At 46.5% G+C, this 14,642-nt stretch overlaps 2 protein-coding genes across 2 annotated transcripts; both read right to left on the reverse strand.

The window, feature by feature from the left end:
- Nucleotides 1-519: 519 nt before the first annotated feature.
- On the reverse strand, nucleotides 520-2,522 carry LOC112583793 (WAP four-disulfide core domain protein 18). The gene is made up of 3 exons (XM_025281106.2): nucleotides 2,367-2,522; nucleotides 1,585-1,733; nucleotides 520-762 (listed from the first exon to the last, which is right to left on the reverse strand). The coding sequence occupies exons 1-3, from the start codon at nucleotides 2,449-2,451 to the stop codon at nucleotides 715-717; spliced, it is 282 nt and encodes a 93-aa protein (XP_025136891.1). The 5' UTR covers nucleotides 2,452-2,522; the 3' UTR covers nucleotides 520-714.
- Nucleotides 2,523-12,349: 9,827 nt separating this feature from the next.
- LOC112583794 (WAP four-disulfide core domain protein 18-like) lies at nucleotides 12,350-14,316 on the reverse strand. The gene is made up of 3 exons (XM_025281107.2): nucleotides 14,159-14,316; nucleotides 13,414-13,562; nucleotides 12,350-12,592 (listed from the first exon to the last, which is right to left on the reverse strand). The coding sequence occupies exons 1-3, from the start codon at nucleotides 14,253-14,255 to the stop codon at nucleotides 12,545-12,547; spliced, it is 294 nt and encodes a 97-aa protein (XP_025136892.2). The 5' UTR covers nucleotides 14,256-14,316; the 3' UTR covers nucleotides 12,350-12,544.
- Nucleotides 14,317-14,642: the final 326 nt, after the last annotated feature.

The raw sequence follows: 14,642 nt of genomic DNA on the forward strand, positions 1-14,642 counted from the left end.
CTCAGGGAAGTCTCAATGGAAGGTTACATCCTCAGAGTTTATCTCCTAACTGTATCCTAACTTCAAATCATTCAAGATAGCAGCTGGCACTTTCCAATTCATGTCACCCACATCCCAGGGAGCAGGATGGCTCTCCCGGAGTTAGGCTTCCTGCTAGATGTCGGTGTGCTGCCTTAGAATGGGGTATCCCCACCCTTGCTCCCGCTCCTACTCCTCTGGAGTCTTGCCCTAATACAAGCTGCTGCAATAGGCCTACTACATGCTACATACTCATTCATTTTGTTGTTTGACAAAGTCATCTTCACAGGACACTTGAGAAAATATTCTCGAGCCTTCTGCCCTGTCTAGAGACAGAGATGTGGAAGGAGGAAAGGAGCTAGCTGGGAGGAACTGGAGTCTGATCTATTGGTTTTCTGAGTGCCCTGTATTCATGCACCCACTGCAGAGCACACACATGGTCCTGCTAGCCAAAGAAGATCCACCAGAATGCCTAAATGGAAAGACAGACACAGCCCAAACTATGCCACAGATTTAGTTTATTTTGAACGCAAGTTTTTTTAGAAAGCAGCCACTGCACCATTTTAGATCTTTATCCTCCAGGGCTACAATTCCAGGCAAAGGAAAGAGCAAGGAATGGGTATGGAAGCCTTGTTATGCCAAGCATCGAATTCGGGGATTCATAAAAAATCTTCAGGTGCTGTTCTTCAGGCATGCTCAATCACTATTCAGTCCAGCTTTCCCAAGGCCACCAGAGCCAACCTTCTAAAAATACAAATTTGATCATGACATTAACTGTGCTTAGAAACATCCAGCAGTTTACCAAACCCTTCAGCAGGAGGCTCTCTCCTCACTGGACTCTGGCATGGATGGCCCTCCACCATCCCCCTGAGATGCTGCAACCCCTCCCTGCTACCACCACTTCCTCGTCTCCAATGGAAGACCCATACTCCTCCCACCCTCTCAACTGCCCTGCCTTCCTCCTGCTAACTTTCTGCACCCTGTATTCTCTCGCTCAATGTTCTCTACTCTCTGACAACTTTCCCAATCTCTCTCCCTTTAGGTAAAGCCCATAACCCCTCTCTTTCTCCCACAGATTGTACGAGAAATCTGTACAAGGCACTGGTCACCCTACATTTAGATTATTTATCTATGTCTGTCTCATTTATCCTGCTGTATCTGTCTTTTTGTTTTAATTCCTGAACAATGCATGCCTGACACAGGAGATACTCGATCCCTAGGGATTCCCTTTCCCTTCCTTCCTCCTCCCTGGATGTTCCATTTTCCAGGAAGAGTTAAATCCCTTTGGTGAGGAAGGAGAAATAAAGTGAGAAAACCTTGGTTAAGAATGACCTGTGAATCTGTATCATGGATACTTGTATCAACTGAACTGATCAGCGTTGTCCTGGGACAGGGCTTCTCTTTTAAGACGAGGCCTCAGATAATGTGGCCAGCTGTCTTTCTGCCATGTTTCCAGCCCCTTTCTCTGGGAGTTTTCCAGATTCTCCCGTACGGTGGACATGTGAGCAAAGTCCACTTGAGAGTTGGGTGCACCCCTTGGCCAGCTCCTGACTGATTTGTACTCACTCTGAAGACAGCAGCTTTGCAGACATGACCACACCCATTGCTGCAGCATTTCATTCCCTCAGGACAGGAATCATCTCCTGAGCACATTTCAACACAAATTCCCACAGTACCTTCAGGCACCTCAGGGCAGAATCCAAGTTCCTGTTGTCCTGAAACACAGGATGGTGTTTGGCGTGTGGCGCAGTCACTAAGACAGGCCTGAGGACGGTGGCTGGAGGCCTGATGCCTCCATCACAGGCAGGACTGCTGCCTCTTCCGATGCTTCCTTTGTGCTCTGGACTCCTCCCCGAGCCTCCACTGCTCCTCTCCCACGAAGCCCACAGTCTGGGCCTTAGGAGAATGCTCCCCTTTCTCTGAAGGCTGCACGGTCTCAGAAGATAAGAAACCTGCACAATCATAACCCTCTTCTTCCCACCTTATAAGAAGATTCTAGAAATCTAGAAATCTAGAAAAGCCTCTGCTTACAGAGATCACCATCCCCTGCCTCACACACTCCGTTTGTCCCCCAACTTCCTCTGGGGTCCCACTCACAAGGCCCAGGTCCTAACTAGAGAGAAAACGTACCCTTTACCCCCAATTTCTAAGCAGACCCAACCCAGTCTGATAGGGAGAATGGGACACACACGATGAGTGCTCATTTAGATCAAAGAAAAGGCATCTAATCAATGCCAATCCCCACTCTGCTGTGGGGACTTGGTTGCTTCCAGGAAAACCACCCTCAGGTCTAACACTGGGCTCTGAGCCTTCTCTGCTGTCAGCTGGGGTCCCCTCAGCACCCTCACCTTTGACAAGAGACACCTGAGCCCAGGCCACCTCCAGCCCCATGACGATGAAAGCCAGCAGAACAAAGACGGTGCCTGTCTTCATGTTGGCCCCCGGTGTGGTGCAGGGGCAGAGCCCAGCCCCAATTTATACTCTCAGCGTCACCAGAAGAGAGGGTGAGGTGAGAGGCAGTAGAACAGGAAGAGTATTAAAATGTAAGCTCTCCAGGGAGTGTCCCAGGATATTCTAGTTTCTTTGTTCTATTTCACAACTGTTTTCTCAGACTAGGAAATGGTTTCTTGGATATGCAAATACAAAACCGAAGAGTCTGGAAACTTGTTTTACCCTTTCTTTCCTTGCTCCATCACAACTTGGCTCTGGTTTCCCTGATGCCTTTAGGAACCATGGTCAAAGAAAAGAATTATCTGCATGTAACTTAGAATTTCACAGTGAGAGCTGAAATTTTGAAGCTAGGCATTATCAGGGCCCATCTGGGGTCTCCAGCAGGTCCAATTACACAAGGATGGTAAATGTGTGCTTTGGAGCCTCCGCTAGGCATGAGGGTGGAACCACAATGGTAGTGAAATCAGTCATCTAAGGGGATGGATGTTGCAAGATCACAAGCTGGCTGGAGGCCTGGTCTATCTTGATGACTGGTGGTCTCTGAGGCTACCCTGCTCCATACCAAGAAATTCCTGGAGAGGAGGCTGAGTGGGTGACCTACATGAGCAGAACTATAGGAGAAAGACACAAAAGCCTCCTCAGGGGTCTGTGGAAGGAGCCTGTCCACTTTCCCATTCCAATTACAAAATCTCCGAGAGAGGCGTATGCAGGTAAAAGCTAAATGACTGTGGAAATGAAGACAAAGCGACTTTGTTGGTGGTAAGAGCTCAGATAAGCACCTTAGGACCTCCTGTGGGGAAGCCCGCTACCCAAGAGCAGAGAAAGACTAAGCCAGCCAAGAAAGGAGGACTCAGCCTGTCCGTCTCAGGCAGAGAGCTCACATTAGCATCTGGGAATCTCAGCATGTCTTTTAATTTCATGGCTGCAATCACCATCTGCAGTGAATTTGGACACCAAAAAAGTAAACTCTTGCACTGTTTCCACTGTTTCCCCATCTATTTCCCATGAAGTGGTGGGACCACATGCCATGATCTTCATTTTCTGAATGTTGAGCTTTAAGCCAACTTTTTTACTCTCCACTTTCACTTTCGTCAAGAGGCTTTTGAGTTCCTCTTCACTTTCTGCCATAAGGGTGGTGTCATCTGCATATCTGAGGTTATTGACTTTTCTCCCGGCCATCTTGATTCCAGCTTGTGCTTCTTCCAGCCCAGCGTTTCTCATGATGTACTCAGCATATCAGTTAAATAAGCAGGGTGACAATATACAGCCTGGACGTACTCCTTTTCCCATTTGGAACCAGTCTGTTGTTCCATGTCCAGTTCTACCTGTTGGTTCCTCACCTGCATATAGGTTTCTCAAGAGGCAGGTCAGGTGGTCTGGTATTCCCATCTCTTTTACAATTTTCCACAGTTGACTGTGATCCACACAGTCAAAGGCTTTGGCATAGTCAATAAAGCAGAAATAGATGTTTTTCTGGAACTCTCTTGCTTTTTCCATGATCCAGCGGATGTTGACAATTTGATCTCTGGCTCCTCTGCCTTTCTAAAACCAGCTTGAACATCTGGAAGTTCACGGTTCATGTATTGCTGAAGCCTGGCTTGGAGAATTTTGAGCATTACTTTACTAGCGTGTGAGATGAGTGCAATTGTGCGGTAGTTTGAGCAGTCTTTGGCATTGCCTTTCTTTAGGATTGGGATAAAAACTGACCTTTTCCAGTCCTGTGGCCACTGCTGAGTTTTCCAAATTTGCTGGCATATTGAGTGCAGCACTTTCACAGCATTATCTTTCAGGATTTGAAAGAGCTCAACTGGAATTCCATCACCTCCACTAGCTTTGTTCGTAGTGATGCTTTCTAAGGCCCACTTGACTTCACATTCCAGGATGTCTGGCTCTAGGTGAGTGATCACACCATCATGATTCTCTGGGTCGTAAAGATCTTTTTTGTACAATTCTTCTGTGTTGATTTTTTCAGCATTATTAATGTTTGCACCTTTTCCAGAACAAGGGCATTACCTTAGCTTGCTCTCATTTCTCTTTCTGCTTGTGCCCCCAACCCCATCCTACTCAATCGCCATGTAAATAACATATAGAATTTTAGTTCTGGGTTTTATGCTTGTACTTTAAAAAAATTTCCGTTTATTAGTAAGCTGTAAACTCACCCTAACTCCCCATAAATCTGAATCATCCTTCTGACTTTTTCTCCTTTCCTTGCTGAAATATTTACTCCAAGAATGTTTTCAAAAAAGGACTTTTTGGCCTCGGATGTCTGAGGATTATCTTAATTTTGTTTTCACATTAAAGTGATCACTTACCTGGATATAATATTCTATGCATAAATATTTTCTTTATGCTTTGAGAATATATTTTCATTATCTTGATGGTTAGAATTGCTGCTGAGAATTTGAACTTCATCTGATTTTTTCATAGGCAGTCATGGTTTTCTCTCTGAAACTTTTAGAACTTACCATTTATTTTTTAAATCATTGTTGTATTTCTCTATGTGTGTCCATGTGTGACTATTTATTTTTCATTAATTTATTCTATTGACACTTTATGGACCACCAACCTAAGAAAGATGTACAACTTGAGAGTTGTGAGTTAAGTTTTATTTGGAACATAATAAGGACTGCGGCCTGGGAGACAGCACCTCAGATAGCTCTGAGAAACTGCTCCAGGGAAATAGAGGGGGAAGGTCAATATATATGATTTTGGTGAAGGGGGCATTCATGCAATCAAGCACTTACCTTACAAAAGGCTTCCTGCTAGTCACCAGGGGCTGATGTCACCATAAAGGGTGAGGAGATGCAAGGACTGAAATCATAAAATTCGGTTCCTGAAAATATCTAATTATCTAAAGAGCTATTCCACCAGTTTTCCTGGAGTACAAAGTGCCTCATTCCTGTTCTCCACCCTGAACTCCCTTCAGGGTGTGTCGAAGATCAACAGCTGCAGCAGCATGGGATTCTTTCCTGGAAGAGGCAGTTGGCAAATGCCCTTGAGTGTGTGCATGTGTGTGCTCAGTCATGTCCAGCTGTTTGCGACCCCAGGGACCGTAGCCTGCCAGGCTCTTCTGTCTGTGGACTTTTCTAGGCAAGAATATTGGAGTGGGTTGCTATTTTCTACTCCAGGGGATCTTCCTGACCCAAGGATCAAACCCATGTCTCTTGAGTCCCCTGCACTGTGAGGCAGATACTTTACCACCTGTGCTGGTTTGTAGTTGACAGGACCTTCAAACTATCTTTGGGAGCTCAGCATCATTCCCATCCCCTCACCTCCACCCAAATCCTTTTCTACCCCCAAACCCCAGACCTTGAAATGGAAAACCTGTGCTTTTGGAACTAGTCTGTAGACTCGCAAGGAAATCCTGCTAAGGAACTCAGTTGATTTGCTTCTCTAAGCTGAGTCCACCCCCCCGAAAGGCCAGTGAGTCTGGGTTTATAATTGATTGCTTGAGTGAGTGAGTGAAAGTTGGCTCAGTCGTGTCCGACTCTTTGTGACCCCATGGAGTATTCTGTCCATGGAATTCTCCAGGCCAGAATACTGGAGTGGGTAGCCATTCCCTTCTCCAGGGGATCTTTCCAACCCAGGGATCAAACCCCGGTCTCCCACGTTGCAGGCAGATTCTTTATCAGCTGAACCACCAGGGAAGCCCAATTGATTGCCAATTACAAATTGGCACCTGCCAAGAGCATTGCCAGTGACTGAACAACAACAACAAGGGCATTTGCCATCTGCCTCTGCCTCTGAGGAGATGAACCCTGTGCTCCTGCAGCTGTTGACCCTCAGTACCCGCTGGGGAAATTCAGGGTGGAGTGAGGCACTCTGTGCTCCAGGGAATCTGGTGGAACAAATCTTTAGATAGTTAGATATTTTCAGGAACTGATTTCATGATCCCAACATTTGCATCTTTTCATATCTAAGTGAAGTAAAGTCGCTCAGTCATGTCCAACTCTTTGAGACCCCATGGACTGTAGTCTATCAGCCTCTTCGGTCCATGGGATTTTTCAGGCAATAGTACTGGAATGGGTTGCCATTTCCTTCTCCAGGGGATCTTCCCAACCCGGTGATCGAACCCAGGTCTCCCTCATTGTAGACAGATGCTTTACCATCTAAGCCACCTAGAAAAGGAGTAAATCCCTTCATGATGACATCAGCTCCTCGTGACCAGCAGAAAACCTTTTGTAAAATTTTGAGTGCTTAATTGCATTGAACTCCCCCTTCACCAAAATCATATATATTGACCTTCCCCCACTGTCTCTTTGGAGCAGTTTCTCAGAGCTGTATGAGGTGCACCTCCTGGGCTGCAGTCCTCACTTTGTCCCAAATAAAACCTAACTCGAAACTCTCACACCGTGCATCTTTTTAGTTGACACAGGGGAATGGGTGTGAGTGTAAGGAAGCAGGGAAGAGAGAGAGAACACCTTGCGAATCCCTCCAAATAGTATCTATTACACACGAAAGTCATGCAGAAAGGCAGCAGGCCCACAGGTGTTAAGGAGATGGTCAGGTCTATGACATCTGACCTTTTAAAGTTCATTATCTCTAACCTAGTAAGGTCTCATGCTATGAACACTATGTCTTAATGTTCATTCTGGGCTCTTCATAAAACAGGACAAAGATGACAAAGATGCAACATGATCAAGATCTGGGACTAGGGGGCTGAGCAGCAGTTGGATGTTTAAAAGATTTGGCAGGGATGGGAAATGACTCTGTGGAATATGACATTCCAGGAATAATTGAGTTTCAGCAAATTTAGGAGTCTGAACATACAGGCATCTCATTTGCCATTCTGGAAAAAAAATAGGAATAAAACTTTGATGGTTGCAAGTATTGATGGGTGGGTTTTGCAGACTGAGTGTTACCAAACCCAAACTTGAGTCTTCTCCCTCGATTGTGGCCTGGATTGTTGTGAAGCAATGTGTAGTGTTTATTGTAAGGTGCCACCCAAGGAATTCTGGGACAGCTAGTGCTCAAAAACCTGAACTTCTTGATGGGTTTCAGCAAAGCCTTTTAAAAGGCAAGGTGAGGAGAGCCCCAGGGTATGTGATTGACTCATGCACATTTCTCTGGATGATGGTGAGGGTGTCACAGGGTTTAACATTGTCTATCCCAAGGTTCCTGTAGGCCTGGGGACTATGTGCTCATGGTCATTAAGTGATCGATCTATTCCCTTTGGAGATGATTTTAGCTTGTGTAAAACAACTCAAGAAAGGTGCATCAGGTACTATCATCTGGGTACTCCATTGTTGTTTAGTCACTAATTTGTATCCAATTCAGAAGAGCTAAAGCAGAGGGGAGGACGGGGGGAAGTTTCTGTACCCAGATGGGTCCCTAGGATCCTACTCATTTACAGAACATCTAGGAATTCCCAAGGTCGTTCATTAATGCCTCATGGCTGCATAAATGAGGCATGCTGCTGCTGCTAAGTCACTTCAGTTGTGTCCGACTCTGTGTGACCCCATACATGGCAGCCCACCAGGCTCCCCTGTCCCTGGGATTCTCCAGGCAAGAACACTGGAGTGGGTTGCCATTTCCTTCTCCAATGCATGAAAGTGAAGAGTGAAAGTGAAGGTGCTCAGTCGGGTCCGACTCTTAGCGACCCCATGGACTGCAGCCCACCAGGCTCCTCTGTCCATGGGATTTTCCAGGCCAGAGTACTGGAATGGGGTGCCATTGCCTTCTCCGAAATGAGGCATAAATGAACTTAATTGTTCATTTATGCCTCATGGCTGCTGCAGACACCTGATGCATTCAAATGATAATATGTCACGAGAATTTAATAGATCCCCACATTTCTGATTGTCACTCCAGTCCCAGAAGTCCACTTTTTATAAGGGCATCATCTTGTTTTGTTTTTCATGAAGAAATACAGTTTTAACCAGACAGTTAAATTGTTCCTCATTTCCAGGTGCTTGAAAAGCATCTTGGGGGTTTTTCAGGACCCCACCATTGCAGAAAAGGGGATCCCTTCCGGGTCCTGAGAGTGGGCTCCTGTCTAACACTTGGAAATGAATTGAGACATGTGCTGACAAAGCAAGAAACTTCATTGGAAAGGGGCACCCAGGTGGAGAACCGCAGGATAAAGGAAACCAGAGAACTGCTCTGCCCTGTGACTCGCAGTCTCAAGTTTAGGGTAATGGGGTTAGTTTCCAGATTGTCTCTGGCTAATTCCAACTCAGGGTCCTTCCTGATAGTGCAGCCATTGCTCAGCCAAGATGGATTCCAGTGAGGAGGATCTGGGGAGGTTGGCAGGACTTTTGGACAGGCATCTCCTCCCTCCTTTTGACCTTTCCCGAAATCTTCATGTTGGTGGCAGCTTGTTAGCCCTGAGTTCCTTACCAGGCTCTCTTGTTGTAAGATAACTCATGGAAGTGGTTACTACCTTTCCTGGACAGGGTGGACGGTTTCAGTCAGTATTTCTCCTAACAACTTCTGCTGAGAGACTTCATACTCCAGATTCTTTCTGGGAATTGGGGTGGAGGTCTCTTCCTTCTAAAACTACTTCCTGCTGAGAGTGGGCTTAGGCCTGCCTAGCAGGGTAGAAGTCTCTCTCCCGCTGATTTAAAACAAGGTATTCTGGGTCCCAGACCCGCATTCATCCTGTTTGTAACACCGATTTGGCCTGAAACTGTTGGACCGTGTCAGATACTAACCTTGTAAGCAGTTGAAATAGACAAGGGGCCAAACAGGAGGCCTAAAAGGATGATTTTAGCCGGGCTCAGGAAAAGAAGGCAGAATTTGGGGTGAGGACTGCAAGGTGTGTGGGTTTCTTCTGATTGGCTGGTGGTGAGGTAACAGGGTGGTGCTCTAGGAATCTTGCACTCAGCCTGAAGTTATCCTCTTTCTGGTTGAAGGCCTTAGTTCCTGCAGAACTCAAAGATATTGTTATGGATGCTACTTGAGAAGGAATCAGGACCCTACCCCACCCTTGACTGCTCCTTTCCTGTTTTTCCCCTCCCTTCCCTGATTAGCGAGTGTTTGAATCTGCCCAATGGAACTCAGAGAACTCAGAGAAGGTCAGGGAGGCTGAATGAAGCCTATCCCCAACAAACAACAGGGGACACAGAAAAGACTTGTACTCTGGACCCCCAAAGAGTTCTGCTCAGTTTCAATTCAGAGTACTGGGAGGAGATGGCTCTGGCCACCTTCTGCTAAAATGGGGCATAGTTGTGCCCCAATTTGGAGAATTGACACTGAATTGGAACTATTGCTGAGTTGCAAATCTGGAATGTGCGTCCTGTATTATCTGGGCCTTATCAATTTCTATAGGGAGAAATAGAGTTTTCCCTTAGATATAAAGGCAGTTTAAATGCAGGTGAGAAAAATGAGAAGTTTACTAAAAAGCACAAACAACTTTCTACAGATATGATCCAACCAGTCCATTCTAAAGGAGATCAGCCCTGGGTGTTCTTTGGAAGGTACCAGGGTCCAGCCCCAGTTGGATCCAGGGATTCCCTCAGGAGGACGGTGTTGGCGATTAGAATAGCAAAGCAGAGATTTATTAGATGCTCAATAATAACTGGTTTACGTGGGAAATCAATAAAGTTCGTGACACCAAGCTTGCTCTGACCATGGAGGCCGCAGGCGCCCTCTCAAATAGCGGAAGGTACCCCACCTTAGGCACCTTCTCGGGTGGGTCTTAGAAGCCCAGGCAAATAAGTGGTCGCAGAGGACCCCCGCGCTCCAATTATTTTGGCGTGAAGGAAGAACAGGAGAGAAAAAGAGGAAAAGGAAACAAGAAAGAATGACACGGGGAGACCAAGCTTCGGTGAGCAAGGCCCGTAGCTTTATTTTCAACAGGGGCTTTTATACCCTAAGTTGCACGTAGAGGATAATAGGGGATGTGAAATCCTGCAAAGTCAGCAGTCTTTGATCCTTATTGAGACCAGGCTTTCCTTTCTGCAAATTTATCCTATACAAATGGTTTAGGTGATTTACATCATCTTCTGTCCAGAAGGCCTGTTAACATTTTATGACTCTGATAAAGGTTTGTCAACCATAAGACTTATTTTCTCTACGAGTAATTATTTTAAAGTTTGGCGCCATCCTCCGAAGGTGTTAGATAAAGTTGCATTCCTATCGGGCAAAGGTGCAGTGGGTTTACAACAAGGGAAAGAATTTATTACCTTAAGGGTCTAAAGTTATTAACACCAAGGCCACTACTTATTTTTTCTACATACCTACTATGTTCATTAATACACTTCCAAGGATACAATACAGGGGATGTGGAAACTTGGCAGCAAGTATAGGCTCAACAATGAAATCTTCTACTAGTTCTATTCTGACAATTTCTAACTCTCCAAGAGGACAATTGTATGCGTAGCTGTAGGAGTCCGGGTAAACCTGTCAGGATAATTAGAGAGCCATCTGAGGGGTTTGGATTTAAACACTCCTATTATGCCCAGGAAGCTAATTAGCTAGAGCTCTAAGTTGATTTCCTTCAGAGAAAAGGTGGTCGGGAATAGCTGTCAGAGAAGTTGGTGAAAGTCATGAAGAGGTAAAACAGACAGACTCTGGTTTTGGGGTAGACGCTCAGGCAGGCCCAGAGGGGCACCCCTCGAGTTCTGGCTTGCCTTGCTCACCAGAACTCTCCCACATAACCTTGCTATGGGTGGGGACTCCCATGCTGGCTCCCAGCAGGAAGGAATGATGCTAAAGCTGAAACTCCAGTACTTTGGCCACCTCATGCAAAGAGTTGACTCATTGGAAAAGACCCTGATGCTGGGAGGGATTGGGGGCGGGAGGAGAAGGGGAAGACAGAGGATGAGATGGCTGGATGGCATCACTGACTCGATGGACATGAGTTTGAGTGAACTTCGGGAGTTGGTGATGGACAGGGAGGCCTGGTGTGCTGCAATTCATTGGGTCCCAAAGAGTCGGACATGACTGAGCGACTGAACTGAACTGAACTGAACACTACGTGAAGGGGAGAAACATAAGTGGAAGTTGTAGGAGGCCATCCTCCAATATCTTTGCCAGGGAAGGTCATACTTTGGCAATCAGAATGGCAGGTAAATGGTGAAATTGATTGGAAACTTTTTAGAGGTATGCTCATGAACCAAAGGAGACTGGAAGGGTTTGGGATGAGGATGACCAGACAGTGACAGAAGATTTCATTGCTAATATGTCTTCATTCCTCTGCACAGACAGGTGAGGCCACATGACCCTGGGCTTATGAGATGTACAAGAGCAGTGTTGGTGACAGCGAGATATGGAAGAACACATTTCACACTCATCAGGCTAACTGGAGGAATCCTGATGGAAAGAAGTGAACTGAGAACTCGATTCTCGGGAGAGAGAAAGTCAATCCCATCCATCATTTTTGTCAGAAGCTTTGGGAGACTAAGATTTAGCTTATGTCTCAGGGAAGTCTCAATGGAAGGTTACATCCTCAGAGTTTATCTCCTAACTGTATCCTAACTTCAAATCACTTCAAGATAGCAGCTGGCACTTTCCAATTCATGTCACCCACATCCCAGGGAGCAGGATGGCTCTCCCGGAGTTAGGCTTCCTGCTAGATGTCGGTGTGCTGCCTTAGAATGGGGTATCCCCACCCTTGCTCCCGCTCCTACTCCTCTGGAGTCTTGCCCTAATACAAGCTGCTGCAATAGGCCTACTACATGCTACATACTCATTCATTTTGTTGTTTGACAAAGTCATCTTCACAGGACACTTGAGAAAATATTCTCGAGCCTTCTGCCCTGTCTAGAGACAGAGATGTGGAAGGAGGAAAGGAGCTAGCTGGGAGGAACTGGAGTCTGATCTATTGGTTTTCTGAGTGCCCTGTATTCATGCACCCACTGCAGAGCACACACATGGTCCTGCTAGCCAAAGAAGATCCACCAGAATGCCTAAATGGAAAGACAGACACAGCCCAAACTATGCCACAGATTTAGTTTATTTTGAACGCAAGTTTTTTTAGAAAGCAGCCACTGCACCATTTTAGATCTTTATCCTCCAGGGCTACAATTCCAGGCAAAGGAAAGAGCAAGGAATGGGTATGGAAGCCTTGTTATGCCAAGCATCGAATTCGGGGATTCATAAAAAATCTTCAGGTGCTGTTCTTCAGGCATGCTCAATCACTATTCAGTCCAGCTTTCCCAAGGCCACCAGAGCCAACCTTCTAAAAATACAAATTTGATCATGACATTAACTGTGCTTAGAAACATCCAGCAGTTTACCAAACCCTTCAGCAGGAGGCTCTCTTCTCACTGGACTCTGGCATGGATGGCCCTCCACCATCCCCCTGAGATGCTGCAACCCCTCCCTGCTACCACCACTTCCTCGTCTCCAGTGGAAGACCCATACTCCTCCCACCCTCTCAACTGCCCTGCCTTCCTCCTGCTAACTTTCTGCACCCTGTATTCTCTCGCTCAATGTTCTCTACTCTCTGACAACTTTCCCAATCTCTCTCCCTTTAGGTAAAGCCCATAACCCCTCTCTTTCTCCCACAGATTGTACGAGAAATCTGTACAAGGCACTGGTCACCCTACGTTTAGATTATTTATCTATGTCTGTCTCATTTATCCTGCTGTATCTGTCTTTTTGTTTTAATTCCTGAACAATGCATGCCTGACACAGGAGATACTCGATCCCTAGGGATTCCCTTTCCCTTCCTTCCTCCTCCCTGGATGTTCCATTTTCCAGGAAGAGTTAAATCCCTTTGGTGAGGAAGGAGAAATAAAGTGAGAAAACTTTGGTTAAGAATGACCTGTGAATCTGTATCATGGATATTGTCTCAACTGAACCAATCAGCGTTGCCCTGGGACAGGGCTCCTGTTTAAGGATGAAGCCTCAGATAATGTGGCCAGCTGTCTTTCTGCCATGTTTCCAGCCCCTTTCTCTGGGAGTTTTCCAGATTCTCCCGTACGGTGGACATGTGAGCAAAGTCCACTTGAGAGTTGGGTGCACCCCTTGGCCAGCTCCTGACTGATTTGTACTCACTCTGAAGACAGCAGCTTTGCAGACATGACCACACCCATTGCTGCAGCATTTCGATCTCCCAGGACAGGAATAATCTCCTGAGCACATTTCAGCACAAATTCCCATAGTACCTTTGGGCACCTCTGGGCAGAATCCAGGTTTCCTTTGTCCTGAAACACAGGATGGTGTTTGGCATGTGGCACAGTCACTAAGACAGGCCTGAGGACGGTGGCTGGAGGCCTGATGCCTCCATCACAGGTGCTTCCTTTGTGCTCTGGACTCCTCCCCGAGCCTCCACTGCTCCTCTCCCATGAAGCCCACAGTCTGGGCCTTAGGAGAATGCTCCCCTTTCTCTGAAGGCTGCACGGTCTCAGTAGATAAGAAACCTGCACAATCATAACCCTCTTCTTCCCACCTTATAAGAAGATTCTAGAAAAGCCTCTGCTTACAGAGATCACCATCCCCTGCCTCACACACTCCGTTTGTCCCCCAACTTCTTCTGGGGTCCCACTCACAAGGCCCAGGTCCTAACTAGAGAGAAAACGTACCCTTTACCCCCAATTTCTAAGCAGACCCAACCCAGTCTGATAGGGAGAATGGGACACACACGATAAGTGCTCATTTAGATCAAAGAAAAGGCATCTAATCAATGCCAATCCCCACTCTGCTGTGGGGACCTGGTTGCTTCCAGGAAAACCACCCTCAGGTCTAACACTGGGCTCTGAGCCTTCTCTGCTGTCAGCTGGGGTCCCCTCAGCACCCTCACCTTTGACAGGAGACTTCTGAGCCCAGGCCACCTCCAGCCCCATGACGATGAAAGCCAGCAGAACAAAGACGGTGCCTGTCTTCATGTTGGCCCCCATGTGGTGCAGGGGCAGAGCCCAGCCCCAATTTATACTCTCAGTGTCACCAGAAGAGAGGGTGAGGTGAGAGGCAGTAGAACAGGAAGAGTATTAAAATGTAAGCTCTCCAGGGAGTGTCCCAGGATATTCTAGTTTCTTTGTTCTATTTCACAACTGTTTTCAAGGATTAGGGAATGGTTTCTTGGATATGCAAATACCAAACTGGAGAGTCTGGGAACATTTTTTACCCTTTCTTTCCTTGCTCCATCACAACTTGGCTTTGGTTTCCCTGGTGCCTTTAGGAACCACGGTCAAAGAAAAGAATTCTCTCCATGTAACTTAGAATTTCACAGTGAGAGCTGAAACTATGAACTAGGCATTGTGAGGGCCCATCTGGGGTCTCCAGCA

Source organism: Bubalus bubalis, chromosome 3, assembly GCF_019923935.1.
Source record: "Bubalus bubalis isolate 160015118507 breed Murrah chromosome 3, NDDB_SH_1, whole genome shotgun sequence".
In the NCBI taxonomy this organism is placed as follows: Eukaryota; Metazoa; Chordata; class Mammalia; order Artiodactyla; family Bovidae; genus Bubalus; species Bubalus bubalis.